Source organism: Manis pentadactyla, chromosome 4 (assembly GCF_030020395.1).
Source record: "Manis pentadactyla isolate mManPen7 chromosome 4, mManPen7.hap1, whole genome shotgun sequence".
Classification (NCBI taxonomy): domain Eukaryota; kingdom Metazoa; phylum Chordata; class Mammalia; order Pholidota; family Manidae; genus Manis; species Manis pentadactyla.
In genome coordinates, this window is record NC_080022.1 from 109,458,314 (window position 1) to 109,485,450 (window position 27,137).

A 27,137-nucleotide genomic window follows, 5' to 3' on the forward strand; every position below is an offset into this window, starting at 1 on the left:
TGCAATGCAGTTCCCTGAGATTCTGATCACCACAATGTACTGCAATAAGCCACCAAAGTAGTGTTTATCTTGATAGGCTCTCCCAGCATTCTACACTTAATCACACAGCCTTGAATCTCAATTAGATGAGATTTTAACTCATCATGTGTAGGTAAATGCCTACACAGTAGTATCTGTGTAGGCAGCTAACTGCTTCCCCGATAGATGTAGCTAGGGACACAAAGTTCTCTGTTTTAAGACTATCCCACAGTAGGGCTGCCTTCTCTGCTCTCCACTGCTCCAGTACTCTAGATAAGGGATTGGACATTTGATAGGTAGTCCTGGCTGCTTAGCTGCTTAATATGGTACAGTTCAGTTGTAAGAGAAACAACTTCCTTTGTGTATAATAAATTTGTGAATCTCAGTTACTCAGACTGCAGTAGTCTAAGCACTCAGGTCCTAGATGCCAGGTCCCCACTCCAGGCTGTGCTCCCAGGTATTCACTGCAGCCTTGCCTAGAGCCATTCCATACCAGGTGATTGCCCTCAGCTGGAATCAGTTTTAAGGACTAAGACTACAACAAGGACTAGCTAGAGCCCTGGTGAGAAAGGATAAGCCCCACAGCAGTGCATTAAGTCTTCATGAAAAGAGTACTGAATGGATGAAGTAGTGACTGGGTCTATGTTTGAGCAATACCAAATGCTCAGTGGGGTTGTGGGAAAGTTGGGGTTCCTATAGCCAGGATCCTCACTGAACTTAAACCACCTGATGTAACTGGCCTGTTGCTGGGCTGCCGCTTACACACCTGTAGGCAATAAACTATTATTGCACTATATAGAGAGCTCAGCCCAGTGCTGTGGGTGAAGGTAGAGGTGCTAGTGCTCGGCCTACCGCCGGAGAACAAGCCGGGTAATAAACCCTTCCACCCCAAGAACGTTTTGCTGTCTATTCCTTTGGTCACACTGAATCCATAGCAAACTTGCCCGGGGCTGAAAGGCAAGACAATTGGCGAAAGTCGGCAGGGTTCACTGTTGACTAAGGGAAAAGACAGGCTGCCCTTATGGGAGGGGTGCTTCAGTAGGCTGCCCCTGTGAAGGGGGAGACAGTGGATCATCCCCCAATGGGTATGTGGTCTGAGGTGGCTTGCCTCCTAAAAGACTGGGCCCCACCCCAGGACTGGAGGCAAGTGGAGGTGACACCTGAGGCAATAGGGGTGGCTCTTGATATAGTAAGCAGATCCTTTGAGAAGCAGAATGCCCATGAGGCAGCGGGGACTGTGGGTTAGCTGCTTCTTACAGTCTTAAAAAGGTCTACAGAGGAGACCCAAGAAATGGCGGCACCAGAAGGCGAGCTGCAAACTTCAGTAGATTCCCTGAGGAAGGAAGTGGCATTGTTGCAAGAAGCAGCACGAGAAAGTGAGCTGCAGACTTCTGTGCATGCCCTGAGGAGGGAAATAGTATTGATGCACAAGGAGGCAGCACAAGAGCGTGAGGTGCAAACTTCTGTGGATGCCCTGAGGAGGGAGATGGCCTTGATGCGGGAGGAGGCAGCATGAGAGTGCCAGCAGCAAGGTGCCTTTGGAGAGGAGATGGCAGCGCTGGCAGGTGTTCTGAAGGAGGAAGAGGCCATCAAGGGAAAACACAAACTCCTGAGGGAAGCACAGGCGGAGGTGGCATGAGAACATCAGCTGCAAAGCATTGAGCTGAAGGTAAGAGACCTTCTGAAGACTGAGTTGGCATTGTTGTGAGGCACAGTAGAAAAGGTAAAGGTTGTAGCAGAGGAGGCACTTGGGGGAGGGGAGAGAAAGGTGCCGTCAGCTCCAGAAATGGAGGAGCTGGGGAAGGATGAAGGGGTGGTGCCGGAGGCACTGGCCCCTCCTGTATTGAAAGCATACCCAGTGGTTGTAAAGAAAATAAGGACCCAGCAGCTGAAAGTTCCCCAAGGAGAGGAGCAGCCCCCTACCCAGGTCGTGGAGCACTCTATGCTCTGCCCCTATACTCAGGCTGAGCTGCTGGATTTGGGCTTCTGTTTTAAGCAGATGCCCTCTGAGTCAATATCAGCTTGGCTCCTGTGTCTGTGGGAATTAGGGGTGGATGGAATTATTCTGTTGGGATCACAGATGGGAAAGCTGTCTTCCCTGACAGTGCAGCCTGCCTTGAGGCAGCGATTACAAAATGCACATCAAACCCCAGGGAGTCACCCCCTCCTCGATTGGCTTATAGCTGCACTTCTTGCTGTGTGGCCCAATGTGGGTGATCTGCCATCCTCTCCTGTTAGATGGCAGACGTATGCTGAGTCCCAACAGGTGCTATGAGAGCTAGACATAAGAAATGCCATCTATAGTCCAGACAATTATAACCCAGATGAAGAGATTTTCACTACTGGGATGAGAAATACTGTACTTCAAATGCCTCCTACATCCCTCTTTGGGTCTCTAGTGGCCATTCTTTCCCCTCACTTAGGGCATCCCATAAGCGAGGTGACACATACAGTAGCAGACTTGGGAGAGGCAGAGGCAACGAGAATCCAGAAAGAAATAAGACCTGTTACTCACAAGAAGAATTTACAGGGCCCTATGAAGGTTACAAGGACCCAGATGTGGGTTGATTTAATACAGGCAGGAGCAAATGGAAGGAAATTAGATGGGAAGTCAAACAGGATCTTACTAGAGCTATGGCAACAGCTGAAACCAGAGCAGCAGTTTCAGCCATTAAGACCAAAGAGGCAGAGGTCAGAGACAGAGCCATGAGTCCGGCCTGTGTGTTTGCAAGACTTCCTGCTGGAGAATGAGCCAACCTCATTTGAGGCCATGCAGGAAGGTGATTGGGGAATACGGTTTGACTGAGGGAAAGGTCAAGGTATCTGCCCTGAGGGACCAGGGGGGGACCAGAGGCAACATGCTGAAATAATTATCCATTGGTCCCCAGTGTCCTGGCTCTGGTGGACACAGGGACTGAATGTTCACAGATTCATGGTAACCCTGAGCAGTTCCTCGGGACCCCCACTATCATAGATGGATACAGGGGGAAGGCTATCAGGGTGAAAAAAGTACAAATACCTTTGGGAGTAGGGCATCTATCCCCAAAGGAGTACACTGTGTATATATCTCCTATCCCTGAGTATATTTTGGGGATTGATATCCTGCAGGGTCTATGGTTGCAGACCACTGCAGGTGAGTTCAGACTGAGAGTACGTGTGGTGAAGACAGTTCTGAGGGGACATGCAAGGCACCCGCCCATAGCTTTGCCTGTGCCATGGTGGGTGACTAACACCAAACAGTACAAACTGCCTGGAGGGCATAAAGAGATTGGAGAAACTCTCCAGAAGCTGGAAAAGGTGGGTATTATAAAGCCCACCTATAGTCCTTTCAATTCCCCAGTGTGGCCTGTAAAAAAGCCAGATGGCTCCTGCCGTATGACTGTGGATTATAGAGAACTGAATAAAGACATAGCCCCTATGCATGCTGCTGTCCCCTCTATTGCAGGCTTGATGGATACCCTCAGCCATGAACTAGGAACATACCATTATGTGGTAGATCTTGCTAATGCCTTCTTTTCCATTGACATTGAGCAGGAAAGTCAGGAACAGTTTGCCTTCACATGGGAAGGATGGCAGTGGACTTTCACCGTCCTTCCACAGGGATACCTCCACAGCCCCACCATCTGTCATGGACTTGTAGCCCAGGACTTGACTACATGGGAGAAACCGCCAACAGTGTGGCTGTACCATTATATTGATGATGTCATGCTCATGTCCGATTCTCTTTCAGATCTAGAAGGTGCAGCACCTAGACTGCTGCAACATTTATAGGAGAAAGGATGGGCTGTGAACAACACCAAGGTTCAGGGACCTGGTTTGTCTGTTAAATTCTTGGGGGTTGTCTGGTCTGGTAAGACCAAAGTTATACCAGAAGCAGTTACAGACAAAGTCTAGGCCTTTCATACCCCCACAACCGTAGCATTGCTACAGGAGTTTCTGGGTCTTCTAGGCTACTGGAGAGTGTTTATACCACACTTGCAAAATTCTGAAGCCCTTATACCAGTTGGTATGAAAGGGCATCAGGTGGGACTGGGATGAGACATGAGCATCTGCCTTTACTACAGCAAAATGGGCAGTCAAGACCATGCAGGCCTTGAGTGTGATAGACCCATCAAGGCCCTGTGAGCTGGATGTTCATGTCACTGAAGATGGTTATGGCTGGGGTCTCTGGCAGCGGCTCGAAAAAAACTCGCCAACCCATTGGATTCTGGTCACAACTCTGGAAAGGGGCAGAGGTACGATATACTTTGACAGAAAAACAACTGGCTGCCATGTATCATGCCTTGCTGGCTACAGAACCCATCACTGGAATGGCCCTGATAAAGGTAATGACCACCTATCCCATCTTGGGGTGGGTACGAGACTGGACACAAAATCTAAGGAGTGGTGTGGCACAAACACCCACACTAGCCAAATGGGGTGCTTACCTACAGAAATGTAGTGCTCTCTCTAGTAGCCCTTTGAGTGAAGAACTCCAATGCTTGTTGGGACCGGTGACATATACTAGTGAAAAGCAGGAAGAACTTGCCTTTGAACCATTAGTAGCAGACAGTCCCTCTCGGGAGGGAAGAGCCCCTATACCTGAAGATGCATGGTATGCAGATGGCTCCAGCCATGGGCAGCCCACAAAATGGAGGGCCATAGCTTTCCATCCTAAGACTGAGACAATATGGATGGAAGATGGTGAAGGGAAGAGTGGTCAATGGGCAGAGTTGCGGGCTGTGTGGCTTGTGATCAGCCAGGAGCCCTCCCCTGTAGTTGTCTGCACTGACAGCTGGGCTGTCTATCGGGGCTTGACCCTGTGGCTACCAACCTGGTACCATGCTAACTGGCTGGTTGGTCACCTACCCTTTTGGGGGCAAGAATTATGGCAAGACTTATGGGCCTGTGGTCAGACCAAAATAATTACAGTATACCATGTGACAGGTCATTTGCCAATGGCTACATCAGCATTTGTTGCATGCAGGGCAAAAGACAATGTGGGCTGTAGCCCACTGGTGGGGCTTGCCTTTGACCTTTGAAGAAGTTAGTAGAGCCCAGCAGGAGTGTGTTATGTGCTCCAAAAGGGACTTACACCAAGTTCTACAGCAACATGGGACAATAGCTAAGGGGCCTATACCCCTCATCAGGTGGCAGATAGACTATATTGGGCCTCTACCTGTGTCAGAAGGATATCGGTACACACTGACTTGTGTGGACACAGCTACTGGACTTCTGGTTGCTTTTCCTACCTGTTGTGCAGACCAACAGGTGACCAAAAGAGGCCTGGAGCATCTCTTTGCAGCCTATGGCCAACCACAGGTGATTGAGAGTGATCAGGGCACCCATTTTACTGGACATACACTGCAAGAATGGGTACGACAGCTGGGAATCAAGTGGAAGTTTTATGTGCCATATAATCCTACTGCAGCAGGCATGATAGAGAGGCACAATGGCTTGTTAAAATCCGGACTAAAGTCAGATACCAATAGTCTGCGGGGATGGTCAGTCCACTTATGGACTGTGCTACGGCGTTTGAATGAGAGACCTCAAAAGGGAGCCCTAAGCCCCGTAGACATGTTAATACATATGGCTGCCTCCCCCATACAACTACAAGTACAAACCAAGGAAGAATCACTGAAGCCAAGGTTTGGCCACCAGAATAACATCTTGCTGCCAGCACCAACTGCACTGAACCCTGGAGACTCCATTGAGTGGACATGGCCTTGGACCTTTCGACACATGGACCAATGATGGCTGGCTCTCCTGGCACCTTGGGGACAAGGCCTGGAAGCTGGTCTCCTGTGTATTCCTGGAATAACAGCAGAGTGGCTCCCAAAGGTCACAGTAGTGTATCCTGAACAGCCAGAAGGTAAGAGCATCTTACTGGGAAGTTTTGTTTTATCATTATGGCCAGTGCATGTACCTCCAGTAGCACTATATACAGACCCTTCAGTAACCCCCATGGGGAAAGGAGTAAAAGTATGGTATACTAGACCTGGAAGGGACCCCCTTCCTGCTACAGTCCTATCACAGGACCACTCTCTTGCATGCATCCTACCTGATGGACAAGATTTGCCTATGTTGGTGGCATTAAAACATGTGTCTTATTGCCCCTAAAGTCTTTGTGGATTGGGAACTTCCTCTGGCTCGAGGATTATTATAATTTTTGTTATTAGGAACCTCCTCTGGCTTGAGGATTATTATAATTTTTGTATCAAAATCTTGCTGTATCTTAATTTTTATTATCTCTAAGTTGTTGTTATCCTCTGTTGCTACTGTGGAATCCAGTTACAGTGCTCCAGCTTTCTCACACAGGGACCATTGCAGAAGATTGAAAGCATGTAGATTGTAAGACGAGAATCCTGGAGGGGTGGAGTGTGGGAAAGTTGGGATTCCTATGGCCAGGATCCTCACTGAACTTAAACCACCTGATGTAACTGGCCTGTTGCTAGGCTTCTGCTTCCACACCTGTAGGCAATAAGCTATTATTGCGCTATATAGAGAGCTTGGCCCAGTGCTCTGCATGGAGGCAGAGATGCTAGTGCTCAACCTACCGCTGGAGAACAAGCCGGGTAATAAACTCTTTCACCCCAAGAACGTTTTGGTGTCGATTCCTTTGGTCACACTGAATCCATAGCGAACTTGCCCGGGGCTGAAACCCATTGGCAAGGCAGGGGTGGGGGGCTCTTTCCTAAAATAATTAATCTTCTGACTCTAAAAGAATTATTCCTTGTTTTAAATTAAATCTATCTACATTTAACTTTATCTACCAGTCCTTTGTCCTTAAAAATATCTCTTGGGGCCTTATCAGTTCTACTCATTCTCTCACATGAAGACAGCTATCATGTCCCTGAGTCTTCTTACTTCAATTCCTTTTTCACCAATCCTCATCTGATACCTCAACTTGAGCATGCTCCAGTATGTCTCTGTGACTCTTAAAAGGGTGGGACAGAAACATTATACTTAACAGCGAGAAGCTGAAAGCTTTTCCTTTAAGATCAGGAATAAGACAGAGATGCCCACTCTCCCCACTTTTATTCAACATAGTTCTGGAGGTCCTAGCCAAGGCAATTGGACAGCACAAAGAAATAAAAGGCATCCAGATAAGCAAGGAAGAAGTTAAACTGTCCCTGTTTGCAGATGACATGATATTGTACAAAGAAGAACCCTAAAAAATCCACTCCAAAACTACTAGATCTAATATCTGAATTCAGCAAAGTTGTGGGGCACAAAATTAATACCCAGAAATCTGTTGCATTCCTATATACTAACGATGAACTTGCAGAAAGAGAAATCAGGAAAACAATTCCATTCACAATTGCATCAAAAAAAATAAAATACTTAGGAATAAACCTAACCAAGGAAGTGAAAGACCTATACTCTGAAAACTACGGAATGCTCTTAAGAGAAATTAAAGAGGACACTAATAAATGGAAATTCATCCCATGCTCTTGGCTAGGAAGAACTAATAGTGTCAAAACGGCCATCTTGCCTAAAGCAATCTACAGATTCAATGCAATCCCTATCAAAATACCAAAAGCATTCTTCAACAAACTAGAGAAAATCGTCCTAAAATTCATATGGAACCACAAAAGACCTCGAATAGCCAAAGCAATCCTAAGAAGGAAGAATAAAGCAGGGGGAGTTACACTCTCCAGCTTCATGCTCTACTACAAAGCCACAGTAATCAAGACAATTTGGTACTGGCACAAGAACAGACCCGTATACCTGTGGAACAGAATAGAGTCTAGATATAAACTCAAGCATATATGCTCAATTAATATATGATAAAGGAGCCATGGATGTACAATGGGGAAATGACAGCCTCTTCAACAGCTGGTGTTGGCAAAACTGGACAGCTACACATAAGTGAATGAAACTGGATTATTGTGTAACCCATACACAAAAGTAAATTCAAAATGGATTAAAGACCTGAATGTAAGTCATGAAACCATAAAACTCTTAGAAAAAAATATAGGCAAAAATCTCTTGGACATAAACATGAGCAACTTCTTTATGAACATATCTCCCTGGGAAAAGGAAACAAAATCAAAAATGAACAAGTGGGACTGTATCAAACCTAAAAGCTTCTGTACAGCAAAGGATACCATCAGTAGAACAAAAAGACATCCTACAATATGGGAGAATATATTCATAAATGACATATTTGATAAGGGGTTGACATCCAAACTATATAAAGAGCTCACACACCTCAATAAACAAAAAGCAAATAAGCCAATTAAAAAATGGGCAGAGGAGCTGAACAGACACTTCTCCAAAGAATTCAGATGGCCAACAGGCACATGAAAAGATGCTCCACTTCGCTAATCATCAGAGAAATGCAAATTAAAACCACAGTGAGATATCATCAGCTCACACCAGTTAGGATGGCCAACATCCAAAAGACAAACAACAACAAATGTTGGTGAGGATGTGGAGAAAGGGGAACCCTCCTACACTGCTGGTGGGAATGTAAATTAGTTCAACCATTGTGTAAAGCCGTATGGAGGTTCCTCAGAATGCTCAAACTAGAAATACCATTTGACCCAGGAATTCCACTCCTTGGAATTTACCCTAAGAATGCAGCAGCCCAGTTTGAAAAAGACATATGCACCCCTATGTTTATCGTGGCACTATTTACAATAGCCAAGAAATGGGAGCAACCTAAGTGTCCACCAGTAGATGAATGGATAAAGATATGGTACATATACACAATGGAATATTATTCAGCCAAAAGAAGATAACAAATCCTACCATTTGCAACAACATGGATGGAGCTAGAGGGTATTATGCTCAGTGAAATAAGCCAGGCAGAGAAAGACAAGTATCGTATGATTTCACTCATCTGTGGAGTATACAAAGAAAAAACTGAAGGAACAGAACAGCAGCAGACCCACAGAACCCAAGAATGGACTAACAGTTACCAAAGGGAAAGGGACTGGGGAGGATGGGTGGGAAGGGAGGGATAAGGGGGAAAATGGGGCATTACGATTAGCACACATAATGTAGGGGGTGGGGACACGGGAAAGGCAGTATATGCAGAGAAGACAAGTAGTGACTCTATAGCATCTTACTACGCTGATGCACAGTGACTGTAATGGGGTATGTGGGGGGGACTTGATAATGGGGGGAGTCTAGTAACCATAATGTTGTTCAAGTAATTGTACATTAATGATATCAAAATAAAAAAATAAAAAGGGTGGGACAGAGTGCAGTACTTGAGGTGTGGTCTGATGAGTACCAAGTCCAACGAGATGATCAGTCCATTGTTACAGATTATGTGCTTTTCTTGTTAACACACCATGTACTTGCTGGTTGTAGTTTCTAAAGTCTAACCTGCCTTTCCACTCTTTCCTCACCTGTAATTGTGCAGTTGTTTGTGGAGCCAAGTATAAATTGTAACATTTAAAACACAATGGCTGACTTACACTCTAATAATAATTATTAACTTCATCTTATTAGCTATGACAATTACAAAATGGAATTACCACCTAAAATGTTAGTTCATGCGCCACCATCTTCAGCCTCAGAAACGGAAATACTACCTTGCATTACATCTGCCTTTGGATTTTCAGACCACTTTGTTGTATTCCGCTCCTTTTAACCAAGCCGGCTCCAATTAAGCCTCGCCCCCAGAGCGGCTTCTCAGTGGCTCCGCTCTCTTCTAGCGCGGGGCGGAAAGCACTGGATGTAGCCGCTCATTGGCTGGCTGCGGCGCAGCTTGATGGCGTTGAGCTGGCAAGCAGCTGTTTTGGCTGGGGCCCCAGACGAAGGCTACCTGAGTGAGGGGGCCTGTGGCCAGGACGTTCTGTGGCCTCGGGGAGTGATTAAGTGGAGGCACGAGCACCCGCTATACTTCGCCATGAGTTTCCTTATCGATTCCGGCATCATGATTACCTCCCAGGTGAGCCACTGCCTCCTGCCCCGGGACCCCTCAGCCTTCTTTTCCCGAATCTGCTCCGAGCCTTAACGCGGGGGCTGACCCGCGGTCTCGCTCTCTTCACCCGCTTGTCCGAGCCCCGCGTCTGGGCCCAAAGCTCGGGGAGGGCGTAATAATTGCTGAGTACGGTTCCCTCCACTCTCGTCGTGAGGCATCCTGCGGCGGTCCGCACCCCCACCCAGCCTCCCTTCCCCAGCTTTCCCTACCACTTTTTAAAAGGGTCAGATGGCCTCAGAGCGGGTGCCGCAGGAAGAGGGCTGTCTCCAAAATGCCCCTAAGCTTCTGCATTCAGCCGCTGACCCCAGGATTGGGAAGAGTGTGGTTCCGGGCGCGGAGCGCGCGGAACGCCAATCGGGGCTGGCTCTTGGGGACACGTGGGGACTTTGCTGGTTAGTTGTCAAATCCTGAATCCGGGTACAGAGGAATTTGCCGCCGGCACTTCAGAGATGTTCAGCGTACTCTTAAGTTTTTGTTTATGCTCTTATACCTCATCCTTTATCCTCTGTTTGCTATCCACTGTTTTCTAATCTTTTCCTGACCCTCCTTACTTCCCTACTGGCCACCTTCATTCATTCGTACAGTTAACAAACTTTTACAGATATATAAAGCTCTGGGAGTAGAAACATGAATAAGACACTGTTCCTGCTCTTTGGAAGCTTCATCTAGTGAACCTCCTAATTTTACCATGTCATTCATTGAATTACTCTATTTTCTAAATAGCATTTATCATACCACTGATATCATTGTGTATTTGTGAATTTATTTTTGAGATACTGCCTTGTTCTCCTTGTATCCCCCATCCAAGTGCAAGCATTCAATAAATGTTGACCAGCTATCAGTATTTATAGAAGCTCAGCCTTCCTATTTATTGATTTCCCCCCCTTATTTTTCCAGTAATTTAAAGTATTTTTTCTTCATTTTTTTTTTTTCAAGTGGCAAATAGGTACAGTTCCTTTTGGGGGGTTTAAAGTAAACTAAATCTTTTTTTATCTAGTTTTCATCTTTCATCCTAATGCGTCTATCGCTGGAGTAGAGCATTGTCCTTGTCTCTTGAAAAACGTTTATTTCAACATTTTGGGAAGTATGAAACAACAAAGACTCTAATACAATAACTTTTTTATTTTTAAATTTACCATCGTTTATATTGTTTTCATAATTATTGTTTTTATTGGCTACATAATATTCAAATGTATTGATGTACAAAAATCTGGGCATGTAATTCTCTTGCTTTTCTAACTTTATTAACTTTTCTAAGGTTTCAACTCAGGGTTACTTAAACCCTATTATCAAGAAAAATGACATATTTAAGTATCATTTTTTTTCACTCAGAATAAAATGAGATGCCAAATTTTATTATAGCCTCCAAGATATTTTTTATTAAGATATCATTGATATGCACTCTTATGAAGGTTTCACATGAAAAACAATGTGGTTACTACATTCACCCATATTATCGAGTCCCCCATCAGTGTAGTAAGATGCCACAGAGTCACTACTTCTCTGTGCTATATGGTCTTCCCCATGATCCCCCCCACACCATGTATACTAATCATAATACCCCTCAATCCCCATCTCCCTCCCTCAGCCCTCCCCTTTTGTAACCTCTAGTCCCTTGGAGTATGCCGGTCTGGTGCTGTTTTGTTCCTCAGTTTTGCTTCGTTGTTATATTCCACAAATGAGGGAAATCATTTGATAGTTGTCTTTCTCCACCTAGTTTATTTCACTGAGCATATCCTCCAGCTCCATCAATGTTGTTACAAATGGTAGGATTTGTTTCTTTCTTATGGCTGAATAGTATTCCATTGTGTATTTGTACCACCTCTTTATCCATTCATCTACTGATGGACACTTTAGGTTGCTTCCAATCTTGGCTATTGTAAATAGTGCTGCAATAAACATAGGGGTGCATATGTCTTTTTGAATCTTAGATCTTGTTTTCTTTGGGTAAATTTCTAGGAGTGGAATTCCTAGGTCAAATGATATTTCTATTTTTAGTTTTTTTGAGGAACCTCCATACTGCTTTCCACAATGGTTGAACTAGTTTACATTCCCACCAGCAGCATAGGAAGGTTCCTCTTTCTCTGCATCCTCACCAGCATTTGTTGTTTCTAGTCTTTTCTATGTTGGCCATTCTAACTGTTGTGAGGTGATACCTCATTGTGGTTTTAATTTGCATTTTCCTGATAATTAGCAATGTGGGGCATCTTTTCATGTGCCTGTTGCCATCTGAATTTCTTCTTTGGAGAATTGTCTGTTCATATCTTCCACCCATTTTTTAATTGGATTATTTGCTTTTTGGGTGTTGAGGCATGTGAGTTCTTTATATATTTTGGATTTTAACCCCTTGTCGGATATGTCATTTACAAATATGTTCTCCCATACTGTATGATGCCTTTTTGTTTTGCTGATGGTGTCCTTTGCTGTACAGAAGCTTTTTAGCTTGATGTAGTCCCATTTGTTCATTTTTGCTTTTGTTTCCCTTGCCCAAGGAGATGTGTTCAGGAAAAGTTGCTCTTGTTTATACTCAAGAGATTTTTGCCTATGTTTTCTTCTAAGAGTTTCATGGTTTCATGACTTACATTCAGGTCTTTGATCCATTTTGAGTTTACTTTTGTGTATGGGGTTAGACAATAATCCAGTTTCATTCGCTTACATGTAGCTGTCCTGTTTTGCCAACACCAGTTGTTGACGAGGCTGTCATTTCCCCATTGTATGTCCATGGCTCCTTTATCATATATTAGTTGACCGTATATGCTTGGGTTTATATCTGGTATAGCCTCCAAGATTTTAAAGTGGGTATAATTGGTTAAGTTGAACCAATAAAGTGGCTTTCTGATATTTTATGGCATCTAGTACCTTAAGTTTCACAAATGCATTTCCTTGCAATATTAAATTTAATTCTTAAACACATTCTTTACAGATGAGGAAACAAAAACACAAAGAATCCTTTGCATGGAATGTTCTCTGTCCAGTTATTCATATGGCTACTTCATCATTTAGGTATCAATAAAAATGTTACTTCAGGGAGATTTTACCTAACTCCCTACCCCCAAAGTAGCCCCTGTTCCAGCCACCTTTTATCCCATTTCCCTGTTTTATTTTCTTGTTAGTATCTATCGCTATTATTTGTGTGTTCATTAGATTAAACTTCGTGAAGTCCAGGACATTCTCATTCTTGTTCTGTGCCTCAGCATTAGACCAGTTGCTGGCACACAGTAAAGGCCTAGTAAATATTATTCTAAATAAATATGCTGAAGTTACCTAAGAAACACCTCTCCTTCATGTTTTCTGTTTTGTATGAACTGAAAGATTTACTTGAAATGAATTCTGAATTCAAAGGTTATACATTGAAGCTGGTCAGCCTCAGGCAACATGGTGGTGTAGAGATTGTTCACTGTGCCTTAGAATAAAGTTCAAATTCTCAATTTGGCTTATGGGTCTCTAATGATAAGAACCCAGCTCTTACCACTGCAGCCTTAGGCACTAATAAATATTTGTTAAAGGAATACAAGGGTAAATAAATGATCCAAGAAAGGGTCTTTTCCAGTTCCTTCTTTAATAACTGTCCTGCCAATGGCTATCTTTTTTTTTTTTATCTGGAGCTAATTTTCAATGTAGGAGTTATTTCTGTATAACCACTGTTATCTAATTCATGTTTTGAGCCTTCTGTGCAGTTATAAAATTTACCAGTTTCAAAGTACACTATAAGTCCAAAGGGTAAAAATGCACAATTTTTTAAATACTCTTTTGAATATGAAGTTGTGCACCTTCTACTTTATTTGCAAAACTGTTTAAATTGCTTTTTCCTTCTGCATGCTTGCCAGAATTCATATTTATCTTGGAATTATTAAACTCTCCAGTTAATATTTTCATATTAGTTATGGAAATATCCTTTTAAGCTTTTATGTTGGTGTGAAAGGAGCCCACAAGGAAATATTAAAGGAATATATGTCTTTCTTCTTTTCTTCCATTTCCCAGCCCCTCATATACTTACCATTTTCGCTTGTTTTCTTTTCCTTGTCTAAAGTCCCATTTCAAGTTGATCTTGGTAATACGTATTTTCTTTTTTATCCTCCATTCCACCATACACACCACTCACAGCCCTAAATACCCAACTTCAGTCAAGACTTCATAAATCATAAAAACTTGGCCTCTAAACTCTGAATTTAAATGTCTTCACTGATAATGATTTGTAATAGCCAAAGGGTAATCTAGGGGTATTTTCTATTCTATTTGTCCCTTTTGTTCTCCACTGGGTCTATATTCAGAGATCCAAGCTACTCTCATACCCTCTGTTTCTTTGCCTACATACAAAAGTCAACACTTGGATCATTGCTGTAGTTTGCTATTAATTCAGGAGCTTGAATCATGCTGTAGAAAACCGTGCAGATTGCCAGCGCCATGTGTTTATGGACACCCTCAGTTCATTGAATCATTGTTTCTCTTGATTTTAATCAGCTACTTATTCCATTCCCCTCATCATTCTCTGAGTCTGTATCCCTGCCTTCCGTCCCCTTTTTCATCTTCACTTCTCTTACTCTTAGCAGGTGGTCTGGCCTACTACTTTTATCAACAAAAGGGAACCAAAAGCTGTGGTCTCTTTCTACTTCCTAAAGCTTAATCTAAGCAGTTATATCTATATCCATAACCATTCCCAACTCCTTTCCTTCCTTGTCAGAGAATAAGGTGCCCCCTACTACTGTTGAAGTCCATCCTCTCCTGTGCCTTTAATCTTGGAGCAGTTTATTGTGAAGTATTTAAAAGCACAAACATTGGAGTCAGTCACACAGAGTTCAGATTAAATCCTGATCAGACTCTTATGGATTAACCTCTATAAGCTTCAGCTTTCTCTGAAATCAGGACAATCAAACCTACTTTATCAGATTCTTATGATTTAATGAGATCACAACTCTTAAGTACTTAAGAGTTCCTGAAATACAGAAATGGTTGATAAAGGGTAGCTGTTAATGACATCATCAACCAGGTTCTAGGTAGTTTTGAGGTAAGCATTTTGCCACATAACTAATTTTCACTGCATAACTTATTGTAAGGCAATTTGGTTGTAAAAGATAAAATCACAAGAAAATAAAAGAGGGACATTTATTTAAAAGGACATACTGAATCATGAGAAATTAATAACAAAATTAAGAAGACTTTATTACAAAATATTTTTGTGCACATGAGAAAGGTAGAATGTAGATTCATGGCAATAATACACAAATAACTGATTTTATTTTGTAGTTTGCACCTAAGCACCTGTCTTTGAAGTCTTTTGTTCATAGTATTTTTTTAAATTGAAGTATCATTGATATACAATCTTATATTGGTCTCAGGTATACATTACAGTGGTTCAACAGTTACCCATATTATGAAGTCCTCACCCCCACTAGTTACGACCTGTCAACATAGGAATATGTTACAGAGTCTTTAGCTATATTCTCCATGCTATAGTACCTTCCCCTTGACCAGTTTATATACGATTGAGAATTTTTGTGCCCTTTGATCCCCCTCATGGTAACCACCAGTCACTTCTCAGTATCTATGAGTCTACTGCTATTTTGTTCATATTGTTTTGTTTTGTTTCTCTATTCCACAAATAAGTGAAGTCATATGGTATTTGTCTTTCTCTGCTTGGTTTATTTCACTTAGTATAATATTCTCTAGGCCCATCCATGTGGCAAATGGCAGGATTTCTTTTTTTTTTCCCTATGGCTGAATAATATTCCATTTGTATATGTACCACCTCTTCTTCATCCATTCAACTATTGATGGATACTTTGGTTGCTTCCATTCCTTTGCTATTGTAAATAATGCAGCAAAAAACATTGGAGTGGATATATCTTTTCAAATCAGGGATTTTGTTTTCTTCATGTGAATTCCTAAACGCAAAATTACTGGGTCATACGGTATTTCTAGTTTTTAGTTTTTTGAGGAACCTCCATACTGTTTTCCACAGTGGCTGCACCAATTTACACTCCCACCAACAGTATAAGAGGGTTCCCTTTTCTCCATATCCTTGCCAACACTTGTTATAGCTTGTATTTTGGATAGTGGCCATTCTAACCGGTGTGAGGTGATAGCTCATAGTGTTTTTGATTGCTATTTCCCTGATGATTAGTGGTGTAAGGCATCTTTTCATGTGCCTGTTGTATTTCTTCTTTGGAAAAATGTCTGTTTAGATTCTCCACTCATATTTTATTCAGGTTGTTTGGATTTTTGGGTGTTGAGGCATATAAATCTTTATATTTTTTGTATGTTAACCCCTTATTGGATAAATCATTTATGAATATATTCTCCCATACTGTAGGTTGCCTTTTTCTTCTGCTGATGTTGTCCTTTGTTGTACAGTTTGATGTACCACTTGTTCATTTTTTAATTTGTTTCCCTTACCTGAGGACATGTATCCAGGAAAAAATTGCTCATGCTTATGTTCAAGAGATTTTTGCCTGAGTTTTCTTCTAAGGGTTTTATGGTTTCATGTCTTATGTAGGTCTTTAATCCATTTTGAGTTTACTTTTGTTTATGGAGTTAGACAGGAATCCAGTTTCATTCTCTTACATGTAGCTATCCAGTTTTCCCAACACCAGTTATTTGGTGCATTTGTCATATAATATGGCCTTTATTATGTTAAGGTATGTACTCTCTATACCCATTTTATTGAGAGTTTTTATCATGAATGGATGTTGAATTTTGTCAAGTGCCTTTTCAGCATCTATTGAGATGATCTTGTGGTTTCTATCCTTATTTTTGTTAATGTGGTGTATCACGTTGATTGATTTATGAATATTGTACCATCCTTCATCCCTGGTCAGGATGGATGATCCATTTGATGTATTTTTGAATTTGGTTTGCTAATGTTTTGTGGAGGATTTTTGCGTCTCTGTTCATCAGGGATATTGGCCTCTAATTTTCTTTTTTTGCGGTATTTTTGTCCAGTTTTGGTATTAGAGTGATGCTTTGGTATTAGAATGAATTTGGAAGTATGCCCTCCTCTTCTACTTTTTGAAATACTCTAAGAAGGATAGGTATTAGCTCTTCTTTAAATGTTTGGTAGAATTCAGCTGTGAAGCCATCTTGTCCTGGACATTTGTTTGTTGAGAGTTTTTTGATTACCAGTTAAATTTCGTTACTGATAATTGGTCTGTTCAGGTTTTATGTTTCTTCCTGGGTCAGTCTTAGAAGGCTGAATTTTTCTAGAAAATTGTCCATTTCTTCTAGGTTGTCCAATTTTGGCATCTTTTGTTTACAGTATTATATATTGTATTTTTACTTGTTGATTCTCCTTGTACAAGGAGATGCCTAATTCAGCATCACACTTTTACTTTTTTTGGTAAACTTCCTTCCCTCATTAAGAGAAATATCAATTTACAAATACTAGGATGCACATTTTAACTGGGCTTTGTATCAATCATGAAAGCTTTCTGCACTGTCGTTTCATCTCGGTATATTGTCACATGTCCATTGACAGACTTCCAAGGTTCCCTTGGGAAATGTGAGTTCAAAACTCTGCACCACTGTATAGACTATTTGGAGGGCTCTGATTTATATAACATAAAAATAGGAGTACTGCACTGATGGAGAAATGAAACCGAACTGTCAACCACTTATTTTTTATATTTTCTGATAAAATTACCTTTGGGCCAATTAGTTATGCAGCAAATGTGTTTTCAGTAAAAAGACTTGCAGTAAATATGCTTACATTGAAGATGCTTATGGTGAAAATATTGTGCACTCATTAGCTCATCCTCCAGTGTTTCATCATTCCTTCTTATGTTTGTTTATCCCCTTACTCTACTTTATCTACAAACTCCATTTACCTCACATTTTTCTCTAGGCTACTATGTAATGTTTTCTCTCTTTCTAATTCTTGGCTCTCACTAGTATAATTTGTGCTCATTGTCTCTACTGCCTTACCCACCCAACCCATTCAACCCCCAGCCCACTGCAGTCTGGTTCCTACCTCCATCTCAGTATTCATATTATTTTCCTTAAGGTCAACAATGGCATCCAAGTTACTAAATCATTTGAATGTTTTTCAGTCCTGGTTTTATTGTTGCTCTCTGCTTCATTTGACACTCCCTTAAACCCTTATTACCTTGATTTCAGAATATCATACTCTCCTGGTGTCTGTTATTTCTATAACCATTGCTTCTCTGTCTCCTTCCTGTTCTTTTCTTCCCATCCCTACCCTCTAGAGTTTTCTCACATATTTCTCCTCTTGCTATACATACTATTCCTGAGTGATCTCATGTACTTTGGTGGTTTCAACTAATAGGTGTATCTCAGCACTGCTTTTATGATCTTTTATGTTGACTGGGATGGCTTTCAGGCACTTAGCAGATCTAAAGGTTAACACATCATCATCATGGGATCCCCCCATTTCCAAAACTGTTCTTCTTCCAATATTTATTACATAATTTGGGTGGCCTTATTCTTCATCCTGTATTCCAAGCTAGTCATCCTTCATTCAGAGTACACAAATCCATTGCCTCCTCTCTAACTACCAGTGTCTTAATTCAGGTCTTTGTCATCTCTCACCTGGACTGATGCAACAACCTCCTATAATGTTTATCATCCTACAGTGCTGTTTCCTTTAAATGCACTTTACACATAGCCACTATAGTGCTTTATATTTAAACCATGTCTTTTCCCTACTTAAGTGACTCATCATCATCTACAGATTATAATCCAGAGCTCTTTAGGGGGCCTTCATTGTTCCTGTACTCCTCCTCTTAGCATCATGTTTTTAAGTTTTTTATTAAGGTGCTATTGTTATATACTCTTATGAAGATTTTACATGAAAAAACAATATGGTTACTACATATACCCATATTATTAAGTCCCCACCCATACCCCAATGCACTCATTGTCCATCAGTGTAGTAAGATTCCACAGATTCACTGTTTGCCTTCTCTGTGTGACACTGTTTTCCCCGTGACCCCCACACCAAGTGTACTAAACATAATACCCCTCAATCCCCTTCTCCCTCCCTCCCGACCCGCCCTCCCACATCCCTCCCCTTTGGTAACCACTAGTCCCTTCTTGGAGTCTGTGAGTCTGCTACTATTTTGTTGCTTCAGTTTTGCTTCGTTGTTATACTCCACGAATGAGGGAAATCATTTGGCACTTGTCTTTCTCCACCTGGCTTATTTCACTGAGTAAAATATCCCCCAGATCCATCCATGTTGTTGCAAATGGTAGGATTTGTTTTCTTCTTATGGCTGAATAGTATTCCATTGTGTATATGTACCACCTCTTCTTTATCCATTCATGTACTGATAGACACTTAGGTTGCTTCCATATCTTGGCTATTGTAAATACTGCTGCAATAAACACAGGGGCGCATATGTCTTTTTGAGTCTGAGAAGTTGTATTCTTTGGGTAAATTCCTAGGAGTGGGATTCCGGGTCAGATGGTATTTCTATTTTTAGTTTTTTGAGCAACCTCCATATTGCTTTCCACAATGGCTGAACTAGCTAATATTCCCACCAGCAGCATAGGAGTGTTCCCCTTACCCCACATACGCACCAGCATTTGTTGTCTTTTGGATGGTGGCCATCCTAACTGGTGTGAGGTGATATCTCACTGTGGTTTTAATTTGCATTTACCTGATGATTAGTAAAGTGGAGCATCTTTTCATGTGTCTGTTGGCCATCTGAATTTCTTCCTTGGAGAATTATCTCTTCATACCCTCTGCCCATTTTTTAATCAGGTTATTTGCTTGTTGGGTGTTGAGGCATATGAGTTGTTTATATATTTTGGATGTTAACCCCTTGTCAGATATGTCATTTACAAATATATTCTCCCATACTGTAGGATGCCTTTTTGTTATGTTGATGGTGTCCTTTGCTGTACAGAAACTTTTTACTTTGATGTGGTCCCATGTGTTCATTTTTGCTTTTGTTTCCCTTGCTTGAGGAGATACATTCAAGAAGAAGTTGCTCGTACTTATATTCAAGAGATTTTTGGTTATGTTTTCTTCTGAGAGTTTTATGGTTTCATGACTTCCATTCAGGTCTTTGATCCATTTCAAGTTTACTTTTGGGTATGGGGTTACACAATAATCCTGTTTCATTATCTTACATGTAGCTGTCCAGTTTTGCCAACATGAATTGTTAAAGAGGCTGTCATTTTCCCATTGTATGTCAATGGCTCCTTTATCGTATATTAATTGACCATATGTAGTTGGATTTATATCAGGGCTCTCTAGTCTCTTCCATTTGTCTATGGTTCTGATCTTGTGCCGGTGCCAAATTGTCTTGATTACTGTGGCTTTGTAGTAGAGCTTGAAGTCGGGGAGCATAATCCCCCCAACTTTATTCTTCCTTCTCAGAATTGCTTTGGCAATTTGAGGTCTTTTGTGATTCCACATGAATTTTAGAACGATTTGCTCTAGTTCATTGAAGAATGCGGTTGGTATTCTGATAGGGATTGCATTGAATCTGTAGATTGCTTTGGGAAGGATGGCCATTTTGAAAATATTAATTCTTCCTAGCCAAGAGCATGGGATGAGTTTCCATTTATTAGTGTCCTCTTTAATTTCTCTTAAGAGTGTCTTATAGTTTTCAGGGTACAGGTCTTTCACTTCCTTAGTTAGGTTTATTCCTAGGTATTTCATTCTGTTTGAGGTAATTGTGAATGGAATTGTTTTCCTGATTTCTCTTTCTTTTAGTTCATTGTTACTGTAAAGGAATGCAACAGATACCTGTGTATTAATTTTGTATCTTGCAACTTTGCTGAATTCAGATATTAGATCTAGCAGTTTTGGGGTGGATTCTTTAGCATTTTTTATGTACAATATCATGTCATCTGCAAACAGGGACAGTTTAACTTCTTTCTTGCCAATATGGATGCCTTTTATTTCTTTGTGTTGTCTGATTGCCATGGCTAGGACCTCCGGTACTATGTTGAATAGAAGTGGGGAGAGTGAGCATCCTTGTCTTGTTTCCGATCTTAAAGGAAAAGTTTTCAGATTCTCACTGTTAAATATAATGTTGGTTGTGGGTTTGTCATATATGGCCCTTATTATGTTTAGGTATTTTCCCTCTATGCCCATTTTGTTGAGAGTTTTTATCATGAATGGATGTTGAATTTTGTCAAATGCTTTTTCCACATCTATGGAGATGATAATGTGGTTTTTGTCCTTCTTTTTGTTGATGTGGTGGATGATGTTGATGGATTTTCCAATGTTGTACCATCCTTGCATCCCTGGCATAAATCCTACTTGATCATGATGGATGATCTTTTTGATGTATGTTTGTATTCAGTTTGCTAATATTTTGTTGTGTATTTTTGCATCTATGTTAATCAGGCATATTGGTCTGTAATTTTCTTTTTTTGTAGTATCTTTGCCTGGTTTTGATATTAGAGTGATGCTGGCCTCATAGAATGAGTTTGGAAGTATTCTCTCTTCTTCTACTCTTTGGAAAACTTTAAGGAGGATGGGTATTGGGTCTTCACTAAATGTTTGATAAAATTCAGCAGTGAAGCCATCTGGTCCAGGGATTTTGTTCTTAGGTAGTTTTTTGATTACCAGTTCTATTTCATTGCTGGTATTTGGTCTGTTCAGATTTTCTGTTTCTTCCTGGGTCAGCCTTGGATGGTTGTATTTTTCTAGAAAGTTCTCCATTTCTTCTAGTTTATCCAGTTTGTTGGCATATAATTTTCCTAGTATTCTCTAATAATTCTTTGTATTTCTGTGGTGTCTATAGTGATTTTTCCTTTCTCATTTCTGATTCTGTTTATGTGTGTAGACTCTCTTTTTTTCTTGATAAGTCTGGCTAGGGATTTATCTATTTTGTTTATTTTCTCAAAGGACTAGCTCTTGCTTTCATTGCTTCTTTCTATTAGTTTGTTCTTCTCAATTTTATTTATTTCTGCTTTAATCTTTATTATGTCCCTCCTTCTACTGACTTTGGGCCTCCTTTGTTCATTTTTTTCTAGTTTCATTAATTGTGAGTTTAGAGTTTTCGTATGGGATTGTTCTTCTTTCTTGAGGTAGGCCTGTATTGCTATATACTTTCCTCTTAGCACAGCCTTCACTGCGTCCCACAGATTTTGTGGTGTTGAATTTTTATTCTCATTTGTCTCCATATATTGCTTGATCTCTGTTTTTATTTGGTCATTGATCCATTGGTTACTTAGGAGCATGTTGTGAAGCCTCCATGTGTTTGTGGAATTTTTCATTTTCTTTGCATAATTTGTTTCTAGTTTCATACCTTTTTGATCTGAGAAACTGGTTGGTACAATTTCAATCTTTTTAAATTTATTGAGGCTCTTTTCATGTCCTAGTATATGATCTACTCTTGAAAATGTTCCATGTACACTTGAGAAGAATGTGAATTCTGCTGCTTTTGGGTGTAGAGTTCTGTAGATATCTGTTAGGTCCATCTCTTCTAATGTGTTGTTCACTGTCTCTGTGTCCTTACTTATCTTGTGTCTGGTTGGTCTGTCCTTCAGAGTGAGTGGAGTATTGAAGTCTCCTAGAATGAATGCATTGCATTCTATTTCCCCTTTTAGTTCTGTTAGTGTTTGTTTCATATATGTGGGTGCTCCTGTGCTGGGAGTATAGATATTTATAATGGTTCTATCTTCTTCTTTGATTGATCCCTTTTATCATTATATAATGTCCTTCTTTGTCTTTTGTGACTTTCTTTGTTTTGAAGTCTATTTTGTCTAATACAAGTAGTGCAACTCCTGTTTTTTTCTCCCTATTAGTTGTGTGAAATATCTTTTTCCATCCCTTCACTCTTAGTCTGTGTCTGTCTTGGGGTTTAAAGTGAGTCTCTTGTAGACAGCATATAGATGGGTCTTGCTTTTTATCCATTCAGTGACTTTGTCTTTTGATTGTTGCATTTGGACCATTTACATTTAGGATGATTATCGATACATATGTACTTATTGCCATTGTAGGCTTTAGATTTGTGGTTACCAAAGGTTCAAGGTTAACTTCCTTACTATCTAAGAGTCTAACTTAACTCACTTAATATGCTATTACAAACACAATCTAAGGGTTCTTTTTTCTCCTGCATTTTCTTCCTCCTCCATTCTTTATATTTTAGGTATCATATTTTGTCCTCTTTGTCTATCCCTTGTTTGACTTTGGGAATAGTTGATTTAATTTTGCGTTTGCTTAGTAATTAACTGTTCTACTTTCTTTACTGTGGTTTTATTTCCTCTGGTGACAGCTATTAAACCTTCGGAACACTTCCATCTATAGCAGTCCCTCCAAAATACACTGTAGAGATGATTTGTGGGACGTAAATTCTCTCAGCTTTTGCTTGTCTGGAAATTGTTTAATCCCTCCTTCAAAATTAAATGATAATCTTGCCAGATAAAGTATTCTTGGTTTGAGGCCCTTATGCTTCATTGCATTGAATACATCATGCCACTCCCTTCTGGCCTGTAAGGTTTCTGCTGAGAATTCTGATGATAGCCTGATGGGCCTTCCTTTGTATGTGATCTTATTTCTCTTTCTGGCAGCTTTTAATAGTCTGACCTTATCCTTGATCTTTCCCGTTTTAATTACTATATGTCTTGGTGTTGTCTTCCTTGGGTCCCTTGTGTTGGTAGATCTGTGCACCTCCATGGCCTGAGGGACTATCTCCTTCCCCAGATTGGGGAAGTTTTCAGCAATTACCTCCTCAAAGACACTTTCTAACCCTTTCTCTCTCTCCTCTTCTTCTGGTATCCCTATAATGCGAATGTTGTTCCATTTGGATTGGTCACACAGTTCTCTCAATATTCTTTCATTCTTAGAAATCCTTTTTTCTCTGTGTCTCAGCTTCTTTGTATTCCTCTTCTCTAATTTCTATTTCATTTATCTCCTCCACCCTGTCTAATCTGCTTTTTATACCATCTATTGTGCTCCTCAACAATTGGATCTCTGAACGGAATTCATTCCTGAGTTCTTGGATTTTTTTCTGTACCTCCATGAGCATGTTAATGATTTTTATTCTGAAATCCCTTTCGGGAAGATTCATGAGGTCAGTTTCATTGGAATGTTTCTCAGGTGTTATATCCATAATTATACTTTCAACCAGGTTTCTTTGGCTTTTCATATTTGTATATGGCTCCCTCTAGTGCCCAGAAGCTCTACTCTCTGGAGCTGCTTAGCCCCTGAAGCAATGTCGGGGATTGCAGGCAAGCGTTATTGGTGCCTGGTGGGAGGAAAGAGCTGTTTCCTGCTTCCCAGCTGCTATGCCTGCCTCCACTACCAGAACCAGTGGGCCAAGCACACAGGTATAAGCCTTTATGCTTTGTGTTTGTGGTTCCTGTAGACGGGGCTTCCCTCTGGCTGGCTTAACACCAGGGTAGTGTTTGCCAGTTTGCGAGCCACGTGGGGCTGGCCAGGAAAAAGGCACAGTAGGCTGTGTATCATGGATGGGGTCCTTTGAGCTGTGCAGCAAGCCAGGGAGCTGGAGCACCTGAAGATCGAGAAAGTTTCCAACCCTGTTCCATGAGGTTTATTTTTTTCTACAGGTGTATACAGTTTGGCGCAGCCCTCTTTCCTGTTGTTCTTTTAGGATTAGTTGTATTGATTATATTTTCATATTATATATACCATTTTAGGAGGAAGCCTCTGTCTCACCTCTCATGCCACCATCTTTAATCCTCTCCCTCTTGGCCTCATTTTTAACTGCATCCTTCTTTGAATTTTATCTTCCAGCAGCACCACACCATGTGTAGTTCCCAGTATGTACCATGCTGTTTCTTACCTCTGTGCCTTTACTCATGCTGTTTGCTTTCTGAAAAGAAAGACCTGTAATCCTAGCTCCGTTACTTATGTTCTACCTGTCTAACTCTTTTTCATCCTCTAAGAGAGTAGTATTTTTTTAGGGGTGGTGGAAACCTTTGAGTGTGTGCTGAATACCTTGGCAACTCTCTAGAAATGCATATAATCCCAAACTTTGACATGGTATCAGATTTTAATCACACATTAAAACTTCTTCAGCTAAGGCATTATCTTCTCCAGAAAATCTGTCCTTCCTCCTACAGATTGGTTTGACCTCCCTGTTTCACATTCTTTCACTCTACCTATCATTGCATGTCCTATATTAAATTGTGATTATTTATTTGGAGTATTGACCACTGTACTTTGAGCTCCTTGAGGATGGTGACTACCTTACTCATCTATGTATTTCCAGCATCTAGCAATGCCTATAGAAATGATAACCAAAAAATTGAGGTTGAGTGTTCCTGAAGAACAAACCATCTATCACTGTGGACCATTTGTCCATTCAGCAAACATTTATGAAGAGCTTGCCATGTACTAGGCATTGTGCTGGGTGCTGAGGATACAAAAATTAGTAAGATTAATGTGATCCTTATCCTTAAAGAGCTTACAATTGAACGTTTAAGAAAATGTATACATTTAAATTAGACATTAAAAATCTGTGTAGTAAGTCTTTTTAAAATCTGTGTAGTAAATCTTTCATAAGGGAAAAAGGGAGTAGAATAGGATTATGTAAAAACAGTAATTTACCTTTATTTGGGAGGTCTGAGAAGGCCTTCCATAAGTAGTAATAGTTAAATGAAGACCTATGGGGACTGAAGAGAAGTTTCTGCCAGAAGACAACATCTGCAGAGGTCTTGATATGAAAGAGAGAACTAAAGGCATTCCATGTGACTGAAAATATGAGTTTGGTGGGTAGGAAGGACACCACAGAAGCTGGAGGAGTCTGTGCTAAGCTGTGCTCAAGAGTTTGCACTTGCACCTAAAGTCAATGGAAAGGCATAAAATAATTTTATTCTTAAATAAAGGTCCTAACCAATATAAGAAAAAGGTTGCCAGATTGTGGTTATATGTGTATGTGTGTGTATAGAGAAGGTTCTATTTACCAGTGCAAAATAAACTAGCTTTGAGAACACTAAACAGAGCTGTCACGTGGCTGTTATCTCTGATGCCAACTTGAACCAAAACTGACAAAGTGGGATCCTACAGTCTCTTGACTTTACACTGAGATGGAAACTACCTTATATGGATTAGGCAGGATGATAGAGAGCTAAGAAAGCCCAATGAAGAAAAACATACCTCTTTCTATTACTTTCCTTTTTCTTTTAATCTCAACTCCTTTCCCGTCAAGTTTTGTTAAATATTTGCAAATGGGGATCATCTTTAAGAAGCAAGTTACACTCACTCTTTTTTTATTTGCTAACTTCTCTAGATCCTAAAATGAGTATTGTAAGATTACAGGAAAAATAATGTGCTTTCATTTTTATCCAATTTAAACATTCTAAAACATAGATAATTTCAAAAATTGAAGAGCATTTCAATGTCTACTCCCAATGTTATGGACTTTAATAGATATTACATGAGTGGATCTCATCTTTATTCTCTGAAATAAGTAAACTATCTAGTTAATAGACATTTTGTTGTAAAATAGTCTGATTAGGCATTTCTCAAAGGATTATGTATTTTGACATTCTATCTTTCTCCTCTAGATACTTTTCTTTGGATTTGGATGGCTTTTCTTCATGCGCCAACTGTTTAAGGACTATGAGGTGAGAAGAGATCATTTTGGTTATGCTAATACTATATAAATTGAAATTGTTTTAAAATGGGGCAAGAAAAATGACTCCACTAAAAAAAGGTTATATTCACTTTCAAGATAGGAAGTTTTTGCCAGATGAATACTATGTAATTCTTAAATTGGAGAATATGATAAGGCTTAGTTGATTTAAAAAATAAAAAGAAAGGCAAGTCATGTATATCCCAGAAACTAGGAGCAAGAAATGTCATGCCTTAGTCATATCAGTATAAATATCAGTAGCAAATAGTTAATCTTTGGGAGAAAATTTAACTTACAATGTCATAAATGTCCCCATTCATCTCACTACCTGACCTTCAAAGCTAATGACAAGTTTTACATCCTAAGTTATCCAAAGTCCTAAGGCTAAACTGGTTTTCATCTTAAGCCTTGAATTCAGAAAAACACTAGCCTAGACTGGACAATTCCTAATTAGTCCTCCTCATTTAGTAATCAGTTCAATGGTTTAGACTACTTTTCAGTCACTTCTAGGATGTTCTCCATTTAACCTCCCAGAGAGTTTACATTGTTGTCTAAAAGCCTGGTTAGTGGGGTGAGGAAGATAGCAGAATAGGAGGTCACTGTGTTAACCTCCTCCCACACAGACACTGAGGAAGCAACTACATCTAATAAGCTAACTGTAAAAATGACCTGAGGGAAATAAAAGA

At 40.5% G+C, this 27,137-nt stretch overlaps 1 protein-coding gene across 4 annotated transcripts in view; it reads left to right on the forward strand.

Annotated features, from left to right (window-relative positions):
- Positions 1-9,729: 9,729 nt before the first annotated feature.
- GPR89A (G protein-coupled receptor 89A) overlaps positions 9,730-27,137 on the forward strand; it is a 68,425-nt gene continuing 51,017 nt past the window's right edge. Inside the window, exons 1-2 of one of the 4 annotated variants that reach the window (XM_057500638.1) lie at positions 9,730-9,904; positions 26,384-26,443. In XM_057500638.1, the coding sequence (XP_057356621.1) occupies positions 9,863-9,904; positions 26,384-26,443 (102 nt within the window). In that variant the 5' untranslated portion in view covers positions 9,730-9,862. The remainder of the gene's footprint in view (positions 9,905-26,383; positions 26,444-27,137) is intronic. The other 3 variants (XM_036924395.2, XM_036924397.2, XM_057500639.1) reach the window with 3 other exon arrangements.